At 48.0% G+C, this 19,533-nt stretch overlaps 1 protein-coding gene across 2 annotated transcripts in view; it reads right to left on the reverse strand.

Annotated features, from left to right (window-relative positions):
- Positions 1-19,533, reverse strand: part of LOC135908567 (glutathione hydrolase 1 proenzyme-like) — a 102,437-nt gene that overhangs the window by 45,163 nt on the left and 37,741 nt on the right. For both annotated transcript variants that reach the window (XM_065440370.2, XM_065440369.2), the window contains exons 2-3: positions 15,291-15,479; positions 1,731-1,922 (exon numbers count right to left, since the gene is read on the reverse strand). In XM_065440370.2, the coding sequence (XP_065296442.1) occupies positions 1,731-1,922; positions 15,291-15,301 (203 nt within the window). In that variant the 5' untranslated portion in view covers positions 15,302-15,479. The remainder of the gene's footprint in view (positions 1-1,730; positions 1,923-15,290; positions 15,480-19,533) is intronic.

Below are 19,533 nucleotides of genomic sequence, written 5' to 3' on the forward strand. Positions count from 1 at the left end.
TCGCATTTTTCTTTAATGCAAAATTTGTGGCAGTTGTACGGAGCACGAGCCGTACCATGAACAAGTAAACACATCGTTATAGTTCGTTCCAATGGATCACTGAAGCGTGACCTGGTGACCTGGTGTCCTGGTGACCTGGTTTTTCTGGTGACCTGAGCGACGCGCTGGAAGGGCGCGATGCCTTAGAATCACTCAAGAAAGTGCTTAAAGAGACTCAACATGAACTGAGATGTAATGTCATCAATGTTTTCTGCCAGCATTCCCCAGACCATTTTGCACACGGTTTCGCCTTTCACACAGCGCAAAGCATGCGTTGTTTTATAAAGGGTGTGTTCCATTTGTGGACGGCGCAAACGAGGCCAGTCCGATTTGATGGCGAGGAAGAAAGCCTCGATCCAAGCTTTTGGAATACACTGGGAATACGTCTCTGTAACTTCACGACACTTCAGGTAGCCAAAGAAAAAAAACGCTACGAAAAACAGATTCACTTACGTTCTATATTATTTTCCGCATGCTATCTCAAGAAAAACTCAATATCTCCAATTATTTAAGTACGAAAGAAAGCTGCACTATTCCTCCTTGGGGCTGGCGAAGTTTCCGCCGAAGTTGCAAGCCGCCACCTTTCTTGTGCATTGTCAAATAAACTACGCCTATAACAGTGAATAAGGATGTTAAATGATTTATAGCTGACATTCTTGCACCTAAACAGGGTGTACGGGTGGTGAGCTATAGACAAATTGGCACCCTTGCTTACTTTTAAGGGTGTAAATTATTTTGCTGTACCAGCGATGTACGCTGCATCGTTTTTCACGGGGATACTGTCCTCACGAAGCTGTTTTCTTTGCCGGCTTCTGCAGAAATCGAACAAGGTTTAAGAGGCAGCTTTCGCCCGGAGTGAGGTCCAGTTTTTTCCTAATATAACAGTTGCAAATCGTGAAAATGCTCTTGAGCGACAATCGTTGTACAAATTTTAATGAAGCGTTCTGGATTTGAGGGAAAGATATAAATTCTAGAAACTCAAGGAAGCAGAATCTTTCTGGGACCTTAAAACTTTTCTTTTGTTTTCTCTAGGCTGCCTAAACTTGGCAAGATACAGAAAGATAGAAGCACGACGTCCGGGAAGCGATATCGCAGTTTGGTAGTCTGCATCTGTAAGTGCATCTCGATTTCAGAAATTTTGTGTATGAATTTACAGCGCGCGCGAAGTTGTTACAACAGTTTACGAGGGCGTTGCACAAAGTCCTGCTATAGTATTGCACTACATTTCAGTGCGGTGTGTAACGAATGAGTTTCGCTTGCTTTAGGTGTATTATTATGCCCAGACTAGCGGATCGTGATAGTTTTATTACGGAGCTTTGCAGTTGTAAACTTGATACTTGAGTTTGTCTCTTCGTTTAGCATTTTGCGAACCTGAGATGTGTTTTTCGGAGCCTTAATGGAGTAAATTGAACATGCACACTTGCTGTAGATATTGAATCTAAAATTGTTTTTCTCCTTCAAATTCAGCAAACTTCATCACAATCGGTACAGTGGTGGGCGACAAAGAAAGAAAGAAAAAATGATTTCTCCGTTCCCACGTGCTCAAATAGGGGGCTTTCCCGAACGGGAAGCTCCTCTCTCTCTCACGAAGTATCGGAACGAGATAACTATTCTCAGCTTCCTTTTTGTATTCGCAGGCCGTCGTCTGACCCCCCCCCCCCTCCCCCCCGCCCCCTCTGCGTGAAACATACCTTACCACCGAAGAGCACTCCGGGACGTCGGACACAGTCGCCCACCCGGCAAACTCGTATTCCTCCGGTTGCAGCTTTTTAAGAAGGAGCACGTACGCAGCGATGCCAGCCGCAGCCAACGCCACGGCAAAAATCAGAAAGATGCAGCAACAGCAATAGCAGAGGCAGCCGCACGCACTTGTGCGGGTCTTCCTGTTAAAAAACAAATTAAACAAACGACATCGCACAGCTCTAGTAAGATACGCTTGTAAAACGTAACGAAAAAAAAAGACAACGAAAGAAAACAAGAACGATAATATTGCTATAGCGAATTTCTTCAACTGAAAGAAGAAGAATATTTGATTGGCATTCTTCTTATTTTCTTTCTTTCTGCTAACGCTGAAAGACGAAGGTTTGATTGATTGAAACACATTGGTCTCCGTGTAGGCTGCGACGGAAAAAATAGTTATCAATACAGCGATATAAATCGGAATTACTCGCTGTTTTCTTATCATTTATTACCATGTGCTTCTAGCTTCGCGACAAGTGTAAACTTTAGGAAGACAAACCTCATATGCGCGAGGCAAAATACGACTGTTTACTGGGACAGTCGTGTCAATCAGAGTACGGCTACATAATATAGTAGTAGGGCTGACGTTTGGATGCGCCGCGTAAAGGAAAAGTGTCGAATTGAATTATAGGGTTTTGCGTGGCAAAACCACTTTCTGATTATGAGGCGCGCCGTAGTGGAGGACTCCGGAAATTTCGACCACCTGGGGGGTTCTTTAACGTGCACCTAAATCTAAGTACACGGGTGTTTTCGCATTTCGCCCCCATCGAAATGCGGCTGCCGTGGCCGGGACTCGATCCCGCGACCTTGTGCTCAGCAGCCTAACACCATAGTCACTTAGTAACCCCGGCAGGTAGAGGAAAGTGTATTGTGTCCGGCTATGTTGCTGCACATCATCCCCCGTCGTCATCCTTCTTTATTCTACCCTTGAACGACCAATTCTGGTTATTACAGAGGCGGGGAGGCGGGTGATAGGGGAGTACAAAAAATTATTGATACCTAGAAAGATGGCTACATCGCACGTAAAACAACTGGACATCTTGTAAAACACCTGAAAATTTTGGAGGATGCTTGAGCTTCGCGTTTAGAGTGGAACGCAGTAGCGTTCGAAGAACCCTTACTGCTTTCCATGCTTCCCGGCAACTGCAGCTTATGTAACCGCATTTTTTACCGCGAAACCCTAGGCGCGAGTGCTATGCACGAAGGCGAGCTTCCTGGTAGAAACGCGGCCTCTTGCCTGGGTCTAACTCCTGTTATTGTTTCGCACTTTTACTATTTCAGTGTCAGAAGAGCTAACAAAGGAGAAGCGTTGTCGGTGTTTTTTCTCACTACATTTGTTTGTGGGCTGCCGTTCTCGAAATTCCGAGGAATGTGTAAAGAATGAAAGATAAAATAAGCGCAACTTTGGTGGTAGAGAAGTGGTTGGGTATGCGTTGTTCAGGATTTGAAATGCAATTCTTTTTGCCGACGTGGGACGGCGACACCAGATTTTCTGCTACATGGGGGTCGACGGCAAAAAGGAAGAGGGACATAACATATATCGACGAAAACTGAGTATATTCTCACGCACACGAAAAGCGTTTATTGATAAGCGAGGTGGAGCTAGGCGAGAGGGCCTTGATCAGCCGGGTGCCTATCCAGATCCAGCTAGGCAGTCGCACTTGGCCTTTTTCCTCCTCTTTCGTCTCGGATGACCCGCATCCGGCTGAAGCGAAAATCTACAAGGCACATAAGTGTCAGATTTCCCTCCGCGCACACGAAGACCGCCAGGCAAGTCAAACAGGCTGTCGAGGGATAAAGGGCTTTAAACGGGTGAAATGCGTAAGTTCAGTCTATGCTGACCGTGGGCCATTTGATGTGAGGCGTACTACGCGGTAGGCTACTTCGCTTATACAATCCGCAATAACATAGTGGGCCAGTAGTTCTACAGCGAAGCTGTCTATGGCTAGGGATCCATGCGTTTTTTTTTCTTTTGCGTCAGCAAATTCTCTGGTGTTGGTGGTGGTGATAAACGTTAAAAGGAGAAGGGGAGAGGGGACAGAGGGATCGAGCTCAAGTAAGGCCCTAGCCTCCTTGGCCTCCTCCGCCCTGTCCACCAGTATAAAGCTGTTGGTCAACGTTCCCAGACCTGAGCCAGGCCGTCCAGTCAGTCTCGCTGCTGACCGGGGGATGAGAAAACAGGAGTGAGGTTCATTCCCACATTACGTGTGTGAGTGTCCTCGTTCGTGAACAGAGCCTACAGAGGCCGCTTTCCTCGCCCCCTCTGAGGACGCGTCCAAGGCATCGAGGAGTGTGGACGCACTCGCATCACGCTCCGCAATTTCCATGTTTTTCGTGTGGTCCAGTTCTTCGAACCTACGAAAAGTGCACCTCATCGTTTCCGGGAAGTCAAGCGGCAGCCAGGGAGGCCAGAATTTTGGCCCTTGGACCATTTTTCACGGAAATACCACGAAGGGATTGCTACCTCCACAAGTGAGCCATTGTAAGCCTACCGACGAGTAGCGAGCGGCGGCAGCCGCGACGCCGGCTGCGACTCCGCCGCGACGCCGACGCTGATGGCGTCTCAAACTCCAGCGCGTTGTGCGAAAAGCGGTTCAGCGGGAAGAGCCTCGACCAGCCATGATTCCAACACCGAAGAGCACATGGATTGCACGGACATCCGACCGCACCAGGCGATGACCACCGACGCAGAGATAAGCCCATCACCGTCCACCGTCAACAGCGGTGAGAATACGACCGACAAACGCATTCAAGACGCCCAAGAGGGATGGACCACAGTTGTGTCCGTCAGGGAAAGAAAAATGCAACGGAGAGAACGTGCGCAGGAGCACCGGAAGAACGAATCTCCAAAGAACGCAGACAAGCCAAGATTTCGCCCGCGACGCAACGGGAAGAAACTACCACCCTTACCAAAGGACGATTTCAAGGTCATTGTGAGACCGCATCAAGGACTCCCGCTTCGAGCAATTACAACTCCCGTGATGGCCCGTGCTATTATAGAGGCTTGCAATGAAAAGATCCAAGGTGAGCAGTTTCTGCTACGTATTAAGCCTGGATCGAACATTGTAATTGTTTCAACCCCAGAAAAGGAAGTCGCAAACACATTGCGCCAGATTACATCACTCAAGATAAATGGAAAACCCCATGCGGTGAAAGCGTATGTAGCTCTGGGGGACGGAGCAGTTCGGGGGGTAATCCACGGACTCACCCCACATACGCCCTCAGACGTCCTTAAATCGAAAATCAGGGTGCGCACGCTAAACGTGGAAGTCGCTCACGCACGAATGCTGGGGGACACTAAGAGTGCCGTCATTGTATTCTTCGGAAACGTAGTACCAAGATATGTGTACTACGAGGGAGGCGAAATGGCCTGCTATCCGTATCGAAATACAGTGCAAGTCTGCAAAACATGTCAAAGGGTGGGTCACAGAACTGATGTGTGCCCACAACCGGAACTGTGTGTGTGTAGGATTTGTGGAACGGAAGATCCTGCAGACGGACACGAATGTAACCCGAAGTGTGCCTCGTGCGGTGAAGCCCACCTAACGGGGGACCGAAGCTGCAGAAAGCGTCTAAAACAGGTTCGCCGACCAGAACCGTCGTCAGGACGCCAACAATGGAAGCCATCAAAGGAATGCAGCCTCAAGCGTAAACAAAGGTGGTTCGAGTCGGAGGAAGAAGAGCACGGATATACTACGGAAGGATCTATTCCCTTCGACCAGGAAAATTTCCCGGAAGTACATCGTCAAGAAACCGGGCGGGGACCAGAGAAGTCCAAGATGAAGAAGGCAACACCTCAACACCCTCAGTCCAGGGAAACCATTGGCCAACCACAAATGGCGGCACCAAAGGTAAGCTGGGCGCAAGTTGCAGCTCCCACTGCACAACATCATACGAATCACAAATCGGTCGCGGATCAGAAACTTATAGAAGAAAATAGATCACTAAAAGCCAGTCTGGCAGAACTGAAGAAAGAGATGGCTGCCCTTAAGCAAACAATGCACGACCTCGCAAACAAAACAAACGAAGCGTCTACAACACAGGTTAGTAAACCCACACCAACACCAGAAGAGCCCATAGGAAAGCAGCTGGAAACAATCACACATCAAGTACAGATGATGTTCGCAGAACTGCGTGCTCTTAAGAGACACGTAGACGACTCCCTAAGCTGCATCAAAGTAACCACACGAAAACGCCTTAATGATAGCCCAGGAGCTCCTACCCGTCGTCCTAAAGTGATAGAGACGACGGATAGCGATAGTACCATTCATGGCTGACACGACACACAGAAACATTGAAAACCTTGAGGTATGGCAATGGAATTGCCGTACATTACGTAACAAACATGCTGCCCTTGCACAATATATACAGTCAGCGCCAGTCCTACCCGACATTATATGCCTACAAGAAATTGGGCAAATTACACAAAAACTAAAAGGATACGAGACGTATTCCAATCCTGATTATCCTAGGGTCGCCAGCTTTGCGAGAAAAGACCTGGCCCTCAGCGTCACGTATATGCCACAGCACGACACACAGCATCAAATACTAACGGTGTGGCCATGCAAAAGGAATAAAGCCAAGACTGTAATCGTAAATATATACAGTCCTCCTCGAGAGCGAGCACCATGCTTCGATACCCTACTAAGTCATGCAATATCAGACATGGAGCGAAAAGACAAGCTGCTAGTGGTTGGTGACTTCAATGCACCACACTCCGCCTGGGGTTACAACAAAGACTCAGTGAAGGGGAAATCGCTAGTTGAGACGACAGATCGATACGGGTTAGAACTCATTACAATACCGGGGTGTTACACACGTTTAGGCAATAGTGTAGCGGCGGATACAACCCCAGATCTAGCTTTCTCGAGCCATCCAGGGGAGACGCGGTGGACAAATTTGGAGGAAAATTTGGGCAGTGACCATAACATTGTCTCGATAGGTATCAATTCCCCCAAAATCCGTCGCTCCATAGGGAGGGCTTGCATTACAGACTGGACTGTATATCGAGATAAACAAGAGCAGCTCATTTTCACAGAAGATATTGAAACCTGGGTGGAGCAAATACGCGAAACGCACGAAAGCGCAACGAGGGAGATTGCTACAACATCGGATATAACAGCGGTAGACAGCCGCCTCATACACTTATGGGAAGCACGCAGAAGCCTGACGAGACGATGGAAAAGACAAAGATTAAATAGAAAGCTCAAAATACGTATAGCTCAACTAACACAGGAGGCTAATGCTTATGCACAAACACTAGAAAACAATAATTGGCGCCAATTTTGTGAATCTCTACAAGGAACCTTACACACAAAAAATACATGGGCCATTTTGAGAAGCATGATAGATCCTGCAAGTACAAAAACAGCGACGAACCGAGATCTGCGATTACTTGAATGCGAATTTCAAGACGCTGACACCCATCTCCTAGACACACTAGAAGACATGTATATAGGAGCAATTTCCATGCAAAACCATGATACTCCCACATATTTAGGAGAGAACAATGAGGAACTAGATGCCTCTATATCGGTGGCAGAGGTTTTTGCGGCAGCGCAAACTTTCAAGAAAAATACGGCACCTGGACCGGACAAAATAACAAACGCCATGATTCGCAATCTTAGCCTCAATGCTTTAACAGGGCTAACAGATCTTTTTAACAAACATGTATGGACTGAAGGAGGTCAAATCCCACAGGCATGGAAGCATGCAGAGATAATTCTAATACCGAAGCCAGGGAAACCTAGGGACATAAAAAATCTCCGACCCATATCCCTTACCTCATGTCTGGGTAAACTCTTTGAGAAGGTTATACAGATGAGACTCACTAGGTACATAGAAAACAGCAACCTTTTCCCGGAAACTATGTTCGGCTTTAGACAGCATATGTCGGTACAGGACGTGTTTCTCCTACTGAAAGAAGAAGTATTAAACACAGAGAGAGGAAATGCAGACAGATTCATAGTGGCATTAGATATCAAAAAAGCTTTCGATACCATCTCGCACGAAAGCATTTTAACGGAACTATCGAACATGAACTGCGGACAGCGCACTTATGAATACATAAAATCCTTTCTAGACAACCGCACCGCCACGATAGGGCTAGGATCCACCCGCTCAGATGTTCTACAGACCCCCAAAAGAGGAACGCCGCAAGGTTCAATTCTTTCACCGCTGCTCTTCAATATAGGGATGAAAGGACTAGCGGTGAAACTACAACGGATCCCAAACTTAGGACATGCGATTTACGCGGACGACGTAACTCTCTGGACCGCAAAGGGATCTTTAGGGGAACGTCAGGAAACCCTCCAGAAGGCAATTAGCATTGTTGAGGATCATGTAACAAAAGCTGGCATGAATTGCGCCCCGGAGAAGTCCGAACTAATCCGAGTAAGAGCGCCTTATACACGAAAGGACGATAGACTTCCGATAAAGCTTGCTCTGGGAGGTCAAATAATACAGGAGGTATCTAAAGCTCGAATACTCGGACTATGGATACAGGAAAATGGAGCAGTAGGGCACACGATCGCAAATCTCCGGAAAACGGTTAACAGCGTGTCTAGGATGATAAATAGAGTAGCAAGAAACAGAAAAGGCTTCAAGGAGGAAGAGACGATAAGGCTCGTACAGGCATTTATCATAAGCCGTGTAACCTTTGGCCTTCCTTTCCAAAAAGTATCAAACTCAGAGGTAACTAAAATAAACACCCTTATACGCTCAGCTTATAAGGCGGCGCTTGGTCTACCGCTTTGCACTAGCACGACCCTTTTTAATGCAATGGGTATTAACAACACATTTGAAGAACTCGTGGCTGCAACACTGATTGCACAACGAGAAAGGCTCAATTCCACGAAGCAAGGTCGAACACTTCTTTGTCGATTAGGGTATCCACTCAGACCGGCACATTGTAACGACCAAACAGAACTCCTCCCACCGAACATACGAGCCCAGATCTCTGTGTCCCCAATCCCTAAAAACATGAGCGAGAAATACCACAGACAACGGCGCCTTGCACGGGCCAGGACACTCGAACGCAGGTTCGGTAGAAATCCGGAGGTTTATTACACGGACGCGTGCAAACAGGATAGCAAAACTTTCACTGTGGTAGCCACAAACGCACAAACTACTATTTCCGCAACAGTCAGAACAGGGTCGGTGGCCACAGCAGAGGCTACTGCGGTGGCTCTGGCTATACGTGACGCTGAAAATAGAGCACGTTCTGCGGTAATACTAACCGACTCGCAGTCGGCATGTCGCCTTTTCATGGCAGGCACCCTGCCCAAACTCACCATCAAAATCCTAGGAAGAAATCTCACGGAACACCACGCTATTACGTGGTGTCCGGCGCACGCCGGAGTGACGGGTAACGAGAGGGCGGACCGCCTCGCTCGAGAATATAGCATCCGAGCGACGGAACGCACTCTCGTAGAATCCCCGATCACAGCAAAAGATATCTTAGAGGCACAGAGACGAGGAAGGCAACAATATAGCTTTCCAGACACATCCTTGGACTCAGCGCAAATGCGGGACTGGCGCCGACTACAAACCCGTACATACCCACACCTACTCCTACTACACCACATACACCCCACCCGGTATCCCAACACTTGCCCTTGGTGCGGAGGGCGACCATCTCTTGACCATATCACATGGTCGTGCCAGAGTCGGCCACAAGAAATCCAATCACCCCTTATGGGGCAAAACTCCAACAGTAGGCAGTGGGAGGTGTGGCTAGCCAGCACGGTGCGGGAGGACCAATTGGCCCTTCTCGACCAAGCCCGGCGTGCCGCGATCGCCAGTGGGGCCCTGGACTGAGGGACCCACCCACTGGACCTGAATGTGATTTTTTTTTCTTTTTTTTTCTTTTTTTTAAATAAAAGTTTTATACTACTACTACTACTCGCCCCCTCTGATTTTGTAAATGTACTTTGGGTGTCGGTATGTGTGTGTCTGGAGTCACCTAAACGCGACCGCTTGCGTTTTATCGAGCTGCCTGGCCCGGTGGTGGGAGCGGGCGACTCCTCAATGGATGCCTATGGGCTACTGCGTGATACGTCTCGCAGGTTTCCTCATGCCTCTCCTCCTCGTTCATGCTGTCCGCGTCCGCCGACGAGGCTCGGAGTGCGAGATATCGAGCCAAACTGTGAGCCGACGCGTTGCCGGGCACAGCCGCGTGAGCGGGGTCCACTCGAGGGTTTTCCAGCAGCTTAGGGGGCGTCGTGTGAGGACATGGTACGCTTGTTTGCAAATTCTACCACGGACGAAATTGCCGAACGACTGCCTGCTATACCTGAGGACGGTAGTCGCTTCAGCATGCATGGCCATGGCAGTCGCCATTTCCTCCACTTCCACCACTCGGCCAGCCGTGATTGTTATGTCTTCTATCAATCGCCCGTTGTGTTCCGCCACCACCGCAGTCATGAAGTCACCGCGAGGGTGTCTTGCCGCGTCCGTGTATACCGTTCCATCTTTCGAGCCATATTATCACCAAATGGCTTCACTACGGGCCTGCCGGCGGTCCTGATGGAACTCGGGGTGCATGTTGCGGGGTAGAGGTGGGGCATAAATATGCCCCCTGACTTTTCGCAGAATCGTCACGTACTCTGTAACCTCGGGGACGGCCTCGAGGCTGAGCTTCCGGAGGACTGTGCGACCCGCCGGGGTTAGTGAGAGATCACGGACTTGCGCTGTGTGGTGGACGTCTGAGAGCTCCTCGATCGTGCTATGCATGCTAAGGCCTCTAGACTTGCGGCGGCCGCGTCGTCTGGCAGGCCCAGGACTGCCTTTGTGGCTCTTTTGATCATAGTTTTTAATTTAGCTGAGTCTGTGGCCGCGAGTTCGAGATATGGTGCCGAGTACACGGTTCTGCTGGTTATGTATGCCTGCACAAGTTGAAGCAGGTTGCCCTCGCCCATACCGTGGTGTCGATTAGCCACCGGGCGAATGAGCTGCACTGTGTAGTTGGTGGCCATCTGGAGTTTGTCACATCAGGCCGCAGCTCGTCGTCGTCGTCTTCCTCCACAGCTGGCTCGTCGGGGTTACTCGGTTGTGCATATTGATTTGCATTAGTTATCAACGGGCATCGTTTTCGATATCAGTCGACTCCCAGGTAGATAACGAAGGTTTCTGAAAGCTTTGCCGCTGTGCGACACGCGTCGCGGCCATGTCCACGTTCGCACCGCCCTCTTCTTGTCGGCGTTCCAAGCGCTTGTGTTATCTAGTTTCCTTTCCTCCCGCTCTCCCGTGCAGGCGCTGCCGTCGGAACGTCGCGGGCCTCTAGTTTCCTCCGGCTCCCCGGCGCGGCGGTCCCATCGTCAACGCGAATGTATAGGCTCTCCATCTTGAGTTTTGGACCTTGATTTTTTTTTGTGCACAAATTTGGTGATTTGACGGTGCTGATCGGGCAGGCACCACCATCGATCAATCGCAATACCATGAAACGAAACGTAAAATTGAGAGATTAAAAAGCGCCCGCGCACAGCTAAAGTTGATGTCTGAAGTGCAGGGCAAGCTAGCATTTGCCGTGCGTAGTTCAAAGGATTAATTTTTTAACTCCTCACTGCCTAATTTAATCACTAACGATCGAAGTAAATTTTGGAATTGCATTGCCGAGAACAAGAAACCAATGTCCCGAATGAAAATGAATGGACCGATAGTTACGGAAAAGGTAGAGATTGCTCAGCACATTAATGTGTTTATTTTTTCACGGTGTATCCTCGAATCCCAGTGATTCTTCGTGTAATTTCACAGTGTACCAAATGTTCGATGTAAATTTTGTATGGCATGCAGGCGTACTCTCTATGGTCTTGAACCTAAGAACCCAAATATTCAAGTGGGCCTGACGATATCTCTAACTTGTTTATCCGTTGTTATATTAAGTTCCTTGTTACAATACTCCATGCTTCATTATTGTTGTTTGAATTACCGAGTGATTGGAGGACAGCGCGAATTGCACCAATTCATAAAAAGGGAGGCCGTCTACTTGCTGAAAATTACCGTCCTATTTCTTTAACGTCATCATGCTGCAAACTCATCGAACATATCACAGCAAAGAGAATAACAAAATAGACAGAAAAGCATTCCATTTTAACTAACTTTCAGCACGGCTTCAGAAGATGGTATTGACTGTCACACAGCTGGTCACTGCACTTCATTCCTTTGTATGAACTCTTGACAAGAACGGACAGATAGACTTAATTTTTCTTTACTTCCGTAAGGCATTCGATACGGTCCCGGATGATAAAATTAATTCTAAAACTTGAAAATGAGAAATCCCTCACATGTTTATCTCTTGGGTTTCTGTTTATTTGTCTCATCGGGAACAATTCGTTGAGATAAATGGTGAAAATCCGGGCAACCTTACGGTCACGTCCGTTGTTCCCGAGGCTGGTGTCCTCGGTCTTCTTCTTTTTGTTCCATATATTAATGATATTAACACGGTCGAAGATCGTGTACATATACGATTATTTGCCGGTGATTGTGTACTTTTTAAAATATTGTTTCTACCCATAATCAAACAAGTTTATGTTGTATTATACTCAATATTCTTGCATAGTTCAGGTGCTGGGGAACGACACGGAATAAAGATAAAAGCTTACTACTGCAAATGACACAAATAATCATCCCTTCTTGATACCTATAATTTAGATTCATCACCTTTTCAAGAAGTCATTAGTTTTAAATACCTAGGAGTGACCCTTAACAACACACTACCATGGAACGATCCCTTAACAAACATTTGCACTTCAGCCTTCAAAAAACTGTGCCTTTTGAGACACAAACTTAAGAAAGCCCCTTCTAACGTTAAAATGTTGAGCTACCTCTATTAGACCTAAGCTAAAAAATGCATGCACAGTTTGGGATCCGCACATAAGAACTAATATCAATAGCATTGAGAGACTTAAGAGAAAAGCGGTCAGATTTATACGGAACAAATTTTACAAAATCTGATCCCTCCACCTAACTTGTGGAAATTAACAACATTGAACCACTCGAGCTTAGAAGAAAGAAACAGAGACTTGAATTCCTTAAACTACTTCGCACTAACAATTTATCCCTTGATCCACCTGACTTTTTATCGTAGTTGTCGACTAGAACGACACGCCACAGCAAACGTGATGCATTAACCCCTTACTTTGCAAGAACAAAGAGATGCAAGATTTCTCTTTTTTCTGCTCGAGCTATTAGCGAATGCAACTGTATAATTGAATCCACATCCTACTCTTGTAATTTTATGGTTGTTTGTTTCGTCAATCTTATTTTCACTGTATGTACCATATGTCGCCCTCCCTGCTTTTGACCACGTGTCCGCAGCATTTAATAAACAAATAAAATAAAGGAATATAAAAAGCAGAAAGACAAATTTACGTTCTCTATTTTTTAGTTTCACTTCTCTTTTGTCGTCGTAATGGGGAGAAGCAACGCGTCTACGTGCTCAAGCAGCTTCGCTGGTCATGCACCTTCACGGAGTGGAGTGGCTCATGATTTTTCAGACAACCCACGTTTTCTTGTTGGTTTCCATAGCCACACCATGTCACCAGGGTCATATATCAAGCGTCAGCGTCGGCGGTTGCCGGCGGTCGTAACGCGCCTTCGAGCGGTCTTGTGAAAAAAAAAAAGAGCTGTGAAATTATCGCGAAAATGGGATGATAGTTTCTGGTGTATAACGAGGCGGACAAGCATAAAGAAAGAAAGAAAGGACTGTAGCCCGTAGGTTCGTAATGTGAGGCATTAAATACGCGTGTAATAAAAGGATGCAGCCTGTCCCACAGGCCTAGACAAAGATACTTTGCAGTTTTATCATGGTACGATACAAGATACTCGGGTAAAAGGTGTTTTAGCGACAAATACAAGATACTAGCGCAATCATTGTATCCTATACGTTACTTTCCATTTGTATCTTAAGACGCTTCGACACATTTGAAAATTTCTCATTATAGGTGTATGCAAATGTGTGAAAGCCACTAGAAGCATGGCAACACTAATCTTGAATTCTATCGGATTTCGTAACAAAGCACCGCACAAGAGAAACTTCGACAATAACACTATAGTGACATAAGAATTTGCGAGAAAGGCGCCTCACACGTAAGGCGCACGCAGCACATTACGGCGGTTACAAGCTAGTCTCATGGTACCGATGCAACTAAAAACGAAAACAAAAAATATCAACAGAACGAAAGGTTGGCTGCTCGCAGACTTTCGCGCGCTTTTTTTTTTTTGTCGAGACGGCGCGAGCACCACCGCGTGACCCTGCTCCACCAAGGCACGCGCAGACCTGATCCCCTGCCCTCACTGGAGGGCTCTGGCGGAAAGATAAAAGAATGTCGCTGCCTTTAGCTTTAGTCAGGTGTCTTAATGGCAGCAGCATCAGGTTGAGAAGCGGAGTTCAGGCAACGTTTATAGTTTCGAACGGTGATGTTGCGTTAGCAGTACCTTCCATCTTAAGATGCAGGATACATTCTTTCATTATGGGAAATACAGATACTGATACACGTCTTGCCAGACGTATCATGATACAGAAACAAGATACCTACAGATTATCTAAGATAGTATCTAAGATACATGTATCTTCGATACTGCCCAGCACTGTGTAACTGTCCCAATTCTGATGAGCAAAACCAGAATAGTGTGAACGCAGGAGCCAACATTGGCTCCTGCTCCAAGCTGAAATTCTATGAAACATTCTATGAAGATTTTACTTTAAGTACGCGTTACTTATGTAGCCATGTCTATGTTTCAGACGAAGCCTCTTACAACACCAGCCAACACAAGCCTCGCAGACACACATACCGTCATTCCCATGACGGCACGGTGCCCCTCAAGAAACTCCCACAGACGGTGGTGCCAGATTTCCCTCTAGGTGTTATAGTGACAAACTCTATGCAGACAGCCATTCGAAACCCGCCGTGGTTGCTCAGTGGCTATGGTGTCGGGCTGCTGAGCACGAGGTCGCGGGATCGAATCCCGGCCTCGGCGGCCGCATTTCGGTGGGCGCGAAATGCGAAAACACCCGTGTACTTAGATTTAGGTGCACGTTAAAGAAACCCAGGTGGTCGAAATTTCCGGAGTCCTGCACTACGGCGTGCCTCACAATCAGAAAGTCGTTTGGCACGTAAAACCACACAATTTAATCAACAGACATTCCAAGCGGCGCGCGGGTGGGGGGATCGTATCTGCGAATGTTCCGAAGGAAGCAGCAGGTGGCCCGCGCGTCGTAGAGGGAATGGCATTTGGCTGGCGCGGAGCAAGCGTGACTGGCCGGAAGCGACGCCCGCTCACACGCCGGGAACGTGGAACAATAAACGCGCCTTTATAGACACAGACAGGCAGTCGGTCGGTCATCTAGAAGCGCGTAACTGTCCCAAACAGTGCCGATCAGAGTAAAAATATCCGATCGCAATCAAGACGTTCGATCCCGATGGGGCTCGATCACGACCGAAAGTGCTCCCTGAGACCCCCGTATGGTTAGCGTGTCTAGGACAAGGCTTGCGAAGGACGGATTCACTTACTGTTCAGCCATCGTCGCTGCCTTCCGCGATGTCGTAGAGTTAGAGCCTGAATGCGATGTCTTCGAACAGAGCTCGGCCAGGCGAGTCCCTTTTCTTCTTCTCGAGCCACCGGCACCCGGCACGCTGAGCGCGTTCTCGCCGCTTGCACCGTGCTGCTGCTTACCCACTACGAGGGATCGGCCAAGGAGCCTGTGGTCAAGAGAGAGGAAGGGGAGATAAAAACTTGAAAAGGTAAGCCAGTAAGGTAGGGCGGCAACTCTACAGATAAAGCTACGTTCAGCACTTAGCACCGCTAACTCTCCACGTGTGCGATAGCATATAGCCTCGAATGTTACGTCTCGACAGCTCCGAGCGCCTCTGTATCGGACGTTCTCGCACATCTTCAGTTGTCAAGGCGACTTCTCTAAATGCGCAGTATCCATTTTTGCGATTTTGCGCACTCTGTGACGCGATCGCATGTGCCCTACACACCTCGAGCTTTGTGTTGAATATCTCCGATGCGGGTGAAGTCGGCCTGAAGGAGGGGGTATATTTTAATGAAGAGAAAGGAGGAGAGGTCGGCCTGGAGAGCGTGTCTCTAGCTTGCTACTCCTCACTGGGGAATGGGGAAGTGTGAAAAACAGGGAAAGGTAGGCGGCGGGTGATTATGTTATGGTACAATGAGATACTATGTACCTGTTGTCCAATATGCGGATGCGCACTGTAGACGCCAATATACGTAAGAGTAATCTTCTCCACGGAAAAAGTCATCCTGTCACAAAAGGTTATCGGGCAAACACATTTCGCACTGACTGCGCGTCTCACAGGTAGGATGAAACGTGCGTCTTCCAGCGCCGCAGCCCAAATGCTCTCACCGTCCGCCACAGCAGCTTAGCGGCTACGGCGTGGCGTTGCTGAGCTCGACGGCACGGGATGGGTGCCGGCAGCCGAGGTCGCATCGCGATGGAGGCAAAATGCGGTAAAGGCTCGTGCACGGACATTTATGTGCGCGGTGAACAACCCGACGAGGGTGAAAATTCCTCCGGAGTCCCTCACTACGGCGTGCGCACGACCATTATAGATCGTATTTCTGGCAGACGTAAAAGCTCAGAATTTACTTTTTTGTCACGGATACCCTGGCATTCGAGCTTGAGTGGCTCCGCCAGACCACCGAGGCCATAGATAAATAAACAAACAAACAAACAAACAAGGCAGATCTGTGTGGTGATGTGGGCTTGTTGGTAGCCACATCGAATTGGGATTAGGGTTGCCAAGTCTCGAGTGGTCGAAGTCGGTACGGGGGATGTGGTGGAAACGTTGAGCCGCGACTATACCTATAATTTCTTGACCATTGGCAACCCTAATTGGGATTGCGTGTAGCGCAACAACAGGGGCGGGGGGAGGGGGCTATTCTGTAAGAGTCCACATAGTGGAGCGTCCATTTCGGCCACCGCTAACTGGATGTAGCTGTAGGAACGAGGAGGAAGCAAACCGCCCTAGCCAATCAGGAACGGCCGAAATGAACAGTCCACTAAGCGGACTCTTACAGAATACCCCCACAGGACGTGGGAACAAGCGGTATGTGTCTTTCTTTCATTGTTGCGTTCACGCCCTGGAGTTCCACCACACTTCATCCCAGTTTGACGTACAGATCCCTGGCCCACACTCGGGAATCAATGCTACGCGAAGCTCTTTTGCAGTTAACCGTCTATCCGGCATCGTTTCGGTTTACGCAAAGCGATATAAGGTGGTCAGCGCGTTCGTGTAAGGCGACCAATGGCGAGAGCGACGACAGTAGGAAATCAATCGACGAAGACGACGAGAGTGTGACGTCACGGCGTAACAGGTGAATTTGTTTTTTTCACTCAAGCGGATAGAAGTTAGAAGCTTAGTACCTCAGCCAATCCCGGCCATTTGTTGGTAGCGTGTGCTTGAAGCCACCATTGTCATTGTGCGTTTGCGCCTCATCACGTGGTACTTACTCTTTCAAATCCCGCGCGCTTTCTTTGCATCGGTAACAACTTCATTTATAGTCCTGCGGAGCTTTTGGCGACGGGGCATTAGGTCTCTCACGTGGGTACGTCGAGTTGCTGCCTCACCGTCGCCTCGCAGGCCTGCTCGACGGCCCAGAGTTGTTCGCCGAGACTGGGGCTGCGTCGCCATCGCGGCGGAAGCGTTCCGGAGTTTGCATTCCAGAAAAAAATTAAAACCACAGCAGCTGTCTTCTATCACGGAAAGAAGTCGCTTAGATATTCCCCTACAGGCTATTACACTTATTCATTGAAGATTTAGCGAGAAAGGTATTGCTTGGAGAGTAGGCTTATCGATAATTTATAATTAGTTACCGAGGCTAAAGTAAAAAGAATAAATTGAATCGCTCAAGAGGACAGTGAAATTGGGTGAAGGGGGCGTTGGTTGCATACTGGTAACGCGCACGCAGCTTTTCTGCTGCTTGGCACAAGTTATCTGAAACACCCGGTATAAGGGACCATGCACTTGCCGGTGTACCGGTGTACCGGCGCTTGTCTTGTCCCTTTCTACAATGTACATAGTTTTTCGAAAATCCCCTTTGCCAGATAGCATAATTGCAGTCCTTGAGCTGGATCTCTTGAAGCAGTTGACATTACTGGCACGTGAAATCGAAGTATATAATTTGGCAAATAACATTTGCTAAAATTTTTTTATTGTTAGCTTTACGGAACATAGATTGCAACATACAAATTTTAGCAGCCGTTGAGTTCATAAGATGTGTTCAATTGAAATGGATTTTCAGGATGGCACAAGTTTCGAGATATTCATTAATGGGCGCCCCACATACTTCTGCGCCGTAATGCATAAAACGGCGTTTCATTAGAAGAATTAAGTAGAACAACACCGCATTTTTACGGCAAGCTTCATCACGCATATCAAGGCATTTTTGCCGTCCTCATTATTTATTAAAAGTGGACATGCCCTTGCGAACCTCCGGCTACATTTCGTATATTGCAATGTGCCGCAAAATAAATAATTATAGCTTTAATTACGTATTTTTCTTAGATACTCTCATTTATTTTCCATTTCTCGTACAAGCAATGTCACCCTGCTTGACTAATACAGCTAGCAATAAATCTTACTCAGAGCTTCCATTTTGGTTATGCTCCGTATTTTGGTCCCAGAAGTGCACTCTCAAACTCCCCATCCCCTCTTCCACAAAAGATAGGAAAGAAAGAAAAAAAGAGACATTAATGAAAGTGGTAAGCAAGGATGCGTCTTAAAATGAGACGCTGTTGCGCGGTTTCCGACTCCGGCATGTGCCTGCACCCCGCGCTTTCAAATCGCACTTGGTGTGATTACGTTTTGTCACGTCGCACATTCCATCGTGGCATTTCGCAGTCTGCCCCGTAGTGTTGAGTTTTCAATAGTGAAGCCGCTTAGATTTGCGAGCGCAACAGTCAGTCTCATTGCTCCCCTCTACTCTCCCTCATCTCTCCAGCGCCTTGAAGCTTCATTCCCCCTATTCAAATTTATTCCCTCTAAAAACACTGCGGTCCGCTTGCATTCTTGGCGAGAGCCGTCTGCTATGGCATCGCCCCCTTCTGGCAAGTATGCGCACTAGCAAATGCGCAAGTGTCCACACGTCTCTGCGACAGTAGGCGCAACAACGTTGAGGCCTTGTATACACAAGCACAGCGAATACACATGTTTTCTCATAGCGCACCTCGCATTGCGCTTCCCGCACTATTCCGATGCAGGCAACACACAAGCGTCTCGGTACGCCTCGACTCAAGGTCCCGCATAGTAATCACGCCGTTAGAGCGTTTCACGCACAGGAAGGACATTGTCGCTATAAGCCTTTTGCATATGGCTGTCTCGCTATCTCTCGCAGGTGTAGTAGGTACCACTATAGCACCCATCTGAACGGACAACCAAAACTTCAAGAGCACGGGAGAGCGCAGATGCGAAGACTTTACCGGTGCTATCACCAATGGTGGCAATAAATGAGCGTGCATTATTTCGGGAAAATTCCGGCGTCACTGGAAGGCCCGCCACTCCTGGCTCGAGCCCGAAATTGACGCGTCCGTTTCAAAAGCGAATAAGATTGCGCATGTTCGTGATTCATCGTGTCACAAGTAACAATGTGCACTAAAGGACGAGGGGCAAGTCTCTTGTCGTGTCTCGACTTGTCCCTCGTCTTTACTGCGCTATGTTAGTTAGCGTCCATTTCGTGCTCCGAGGGATGCTCCAGGGGCATAGTGTGGCAACGTGCGCAAAAGAGAATAGATTT

This window comes from Dermacentor albipictus, chromosome 9 (genome assembly GCF_038994185.2).
Source record: "Dermacentor albipictus isolate Rhodes 1998 colony chromosome 9, USDA_Dalb.pri_finalv2, whole genome shotgun sequence".
Lineage (NCBI taxonomy): Eukaryota > Metazoa > Arthropoda > Arachnida > Ixodida > Ixodidae > Dermacentor > Dermacentor albipictus.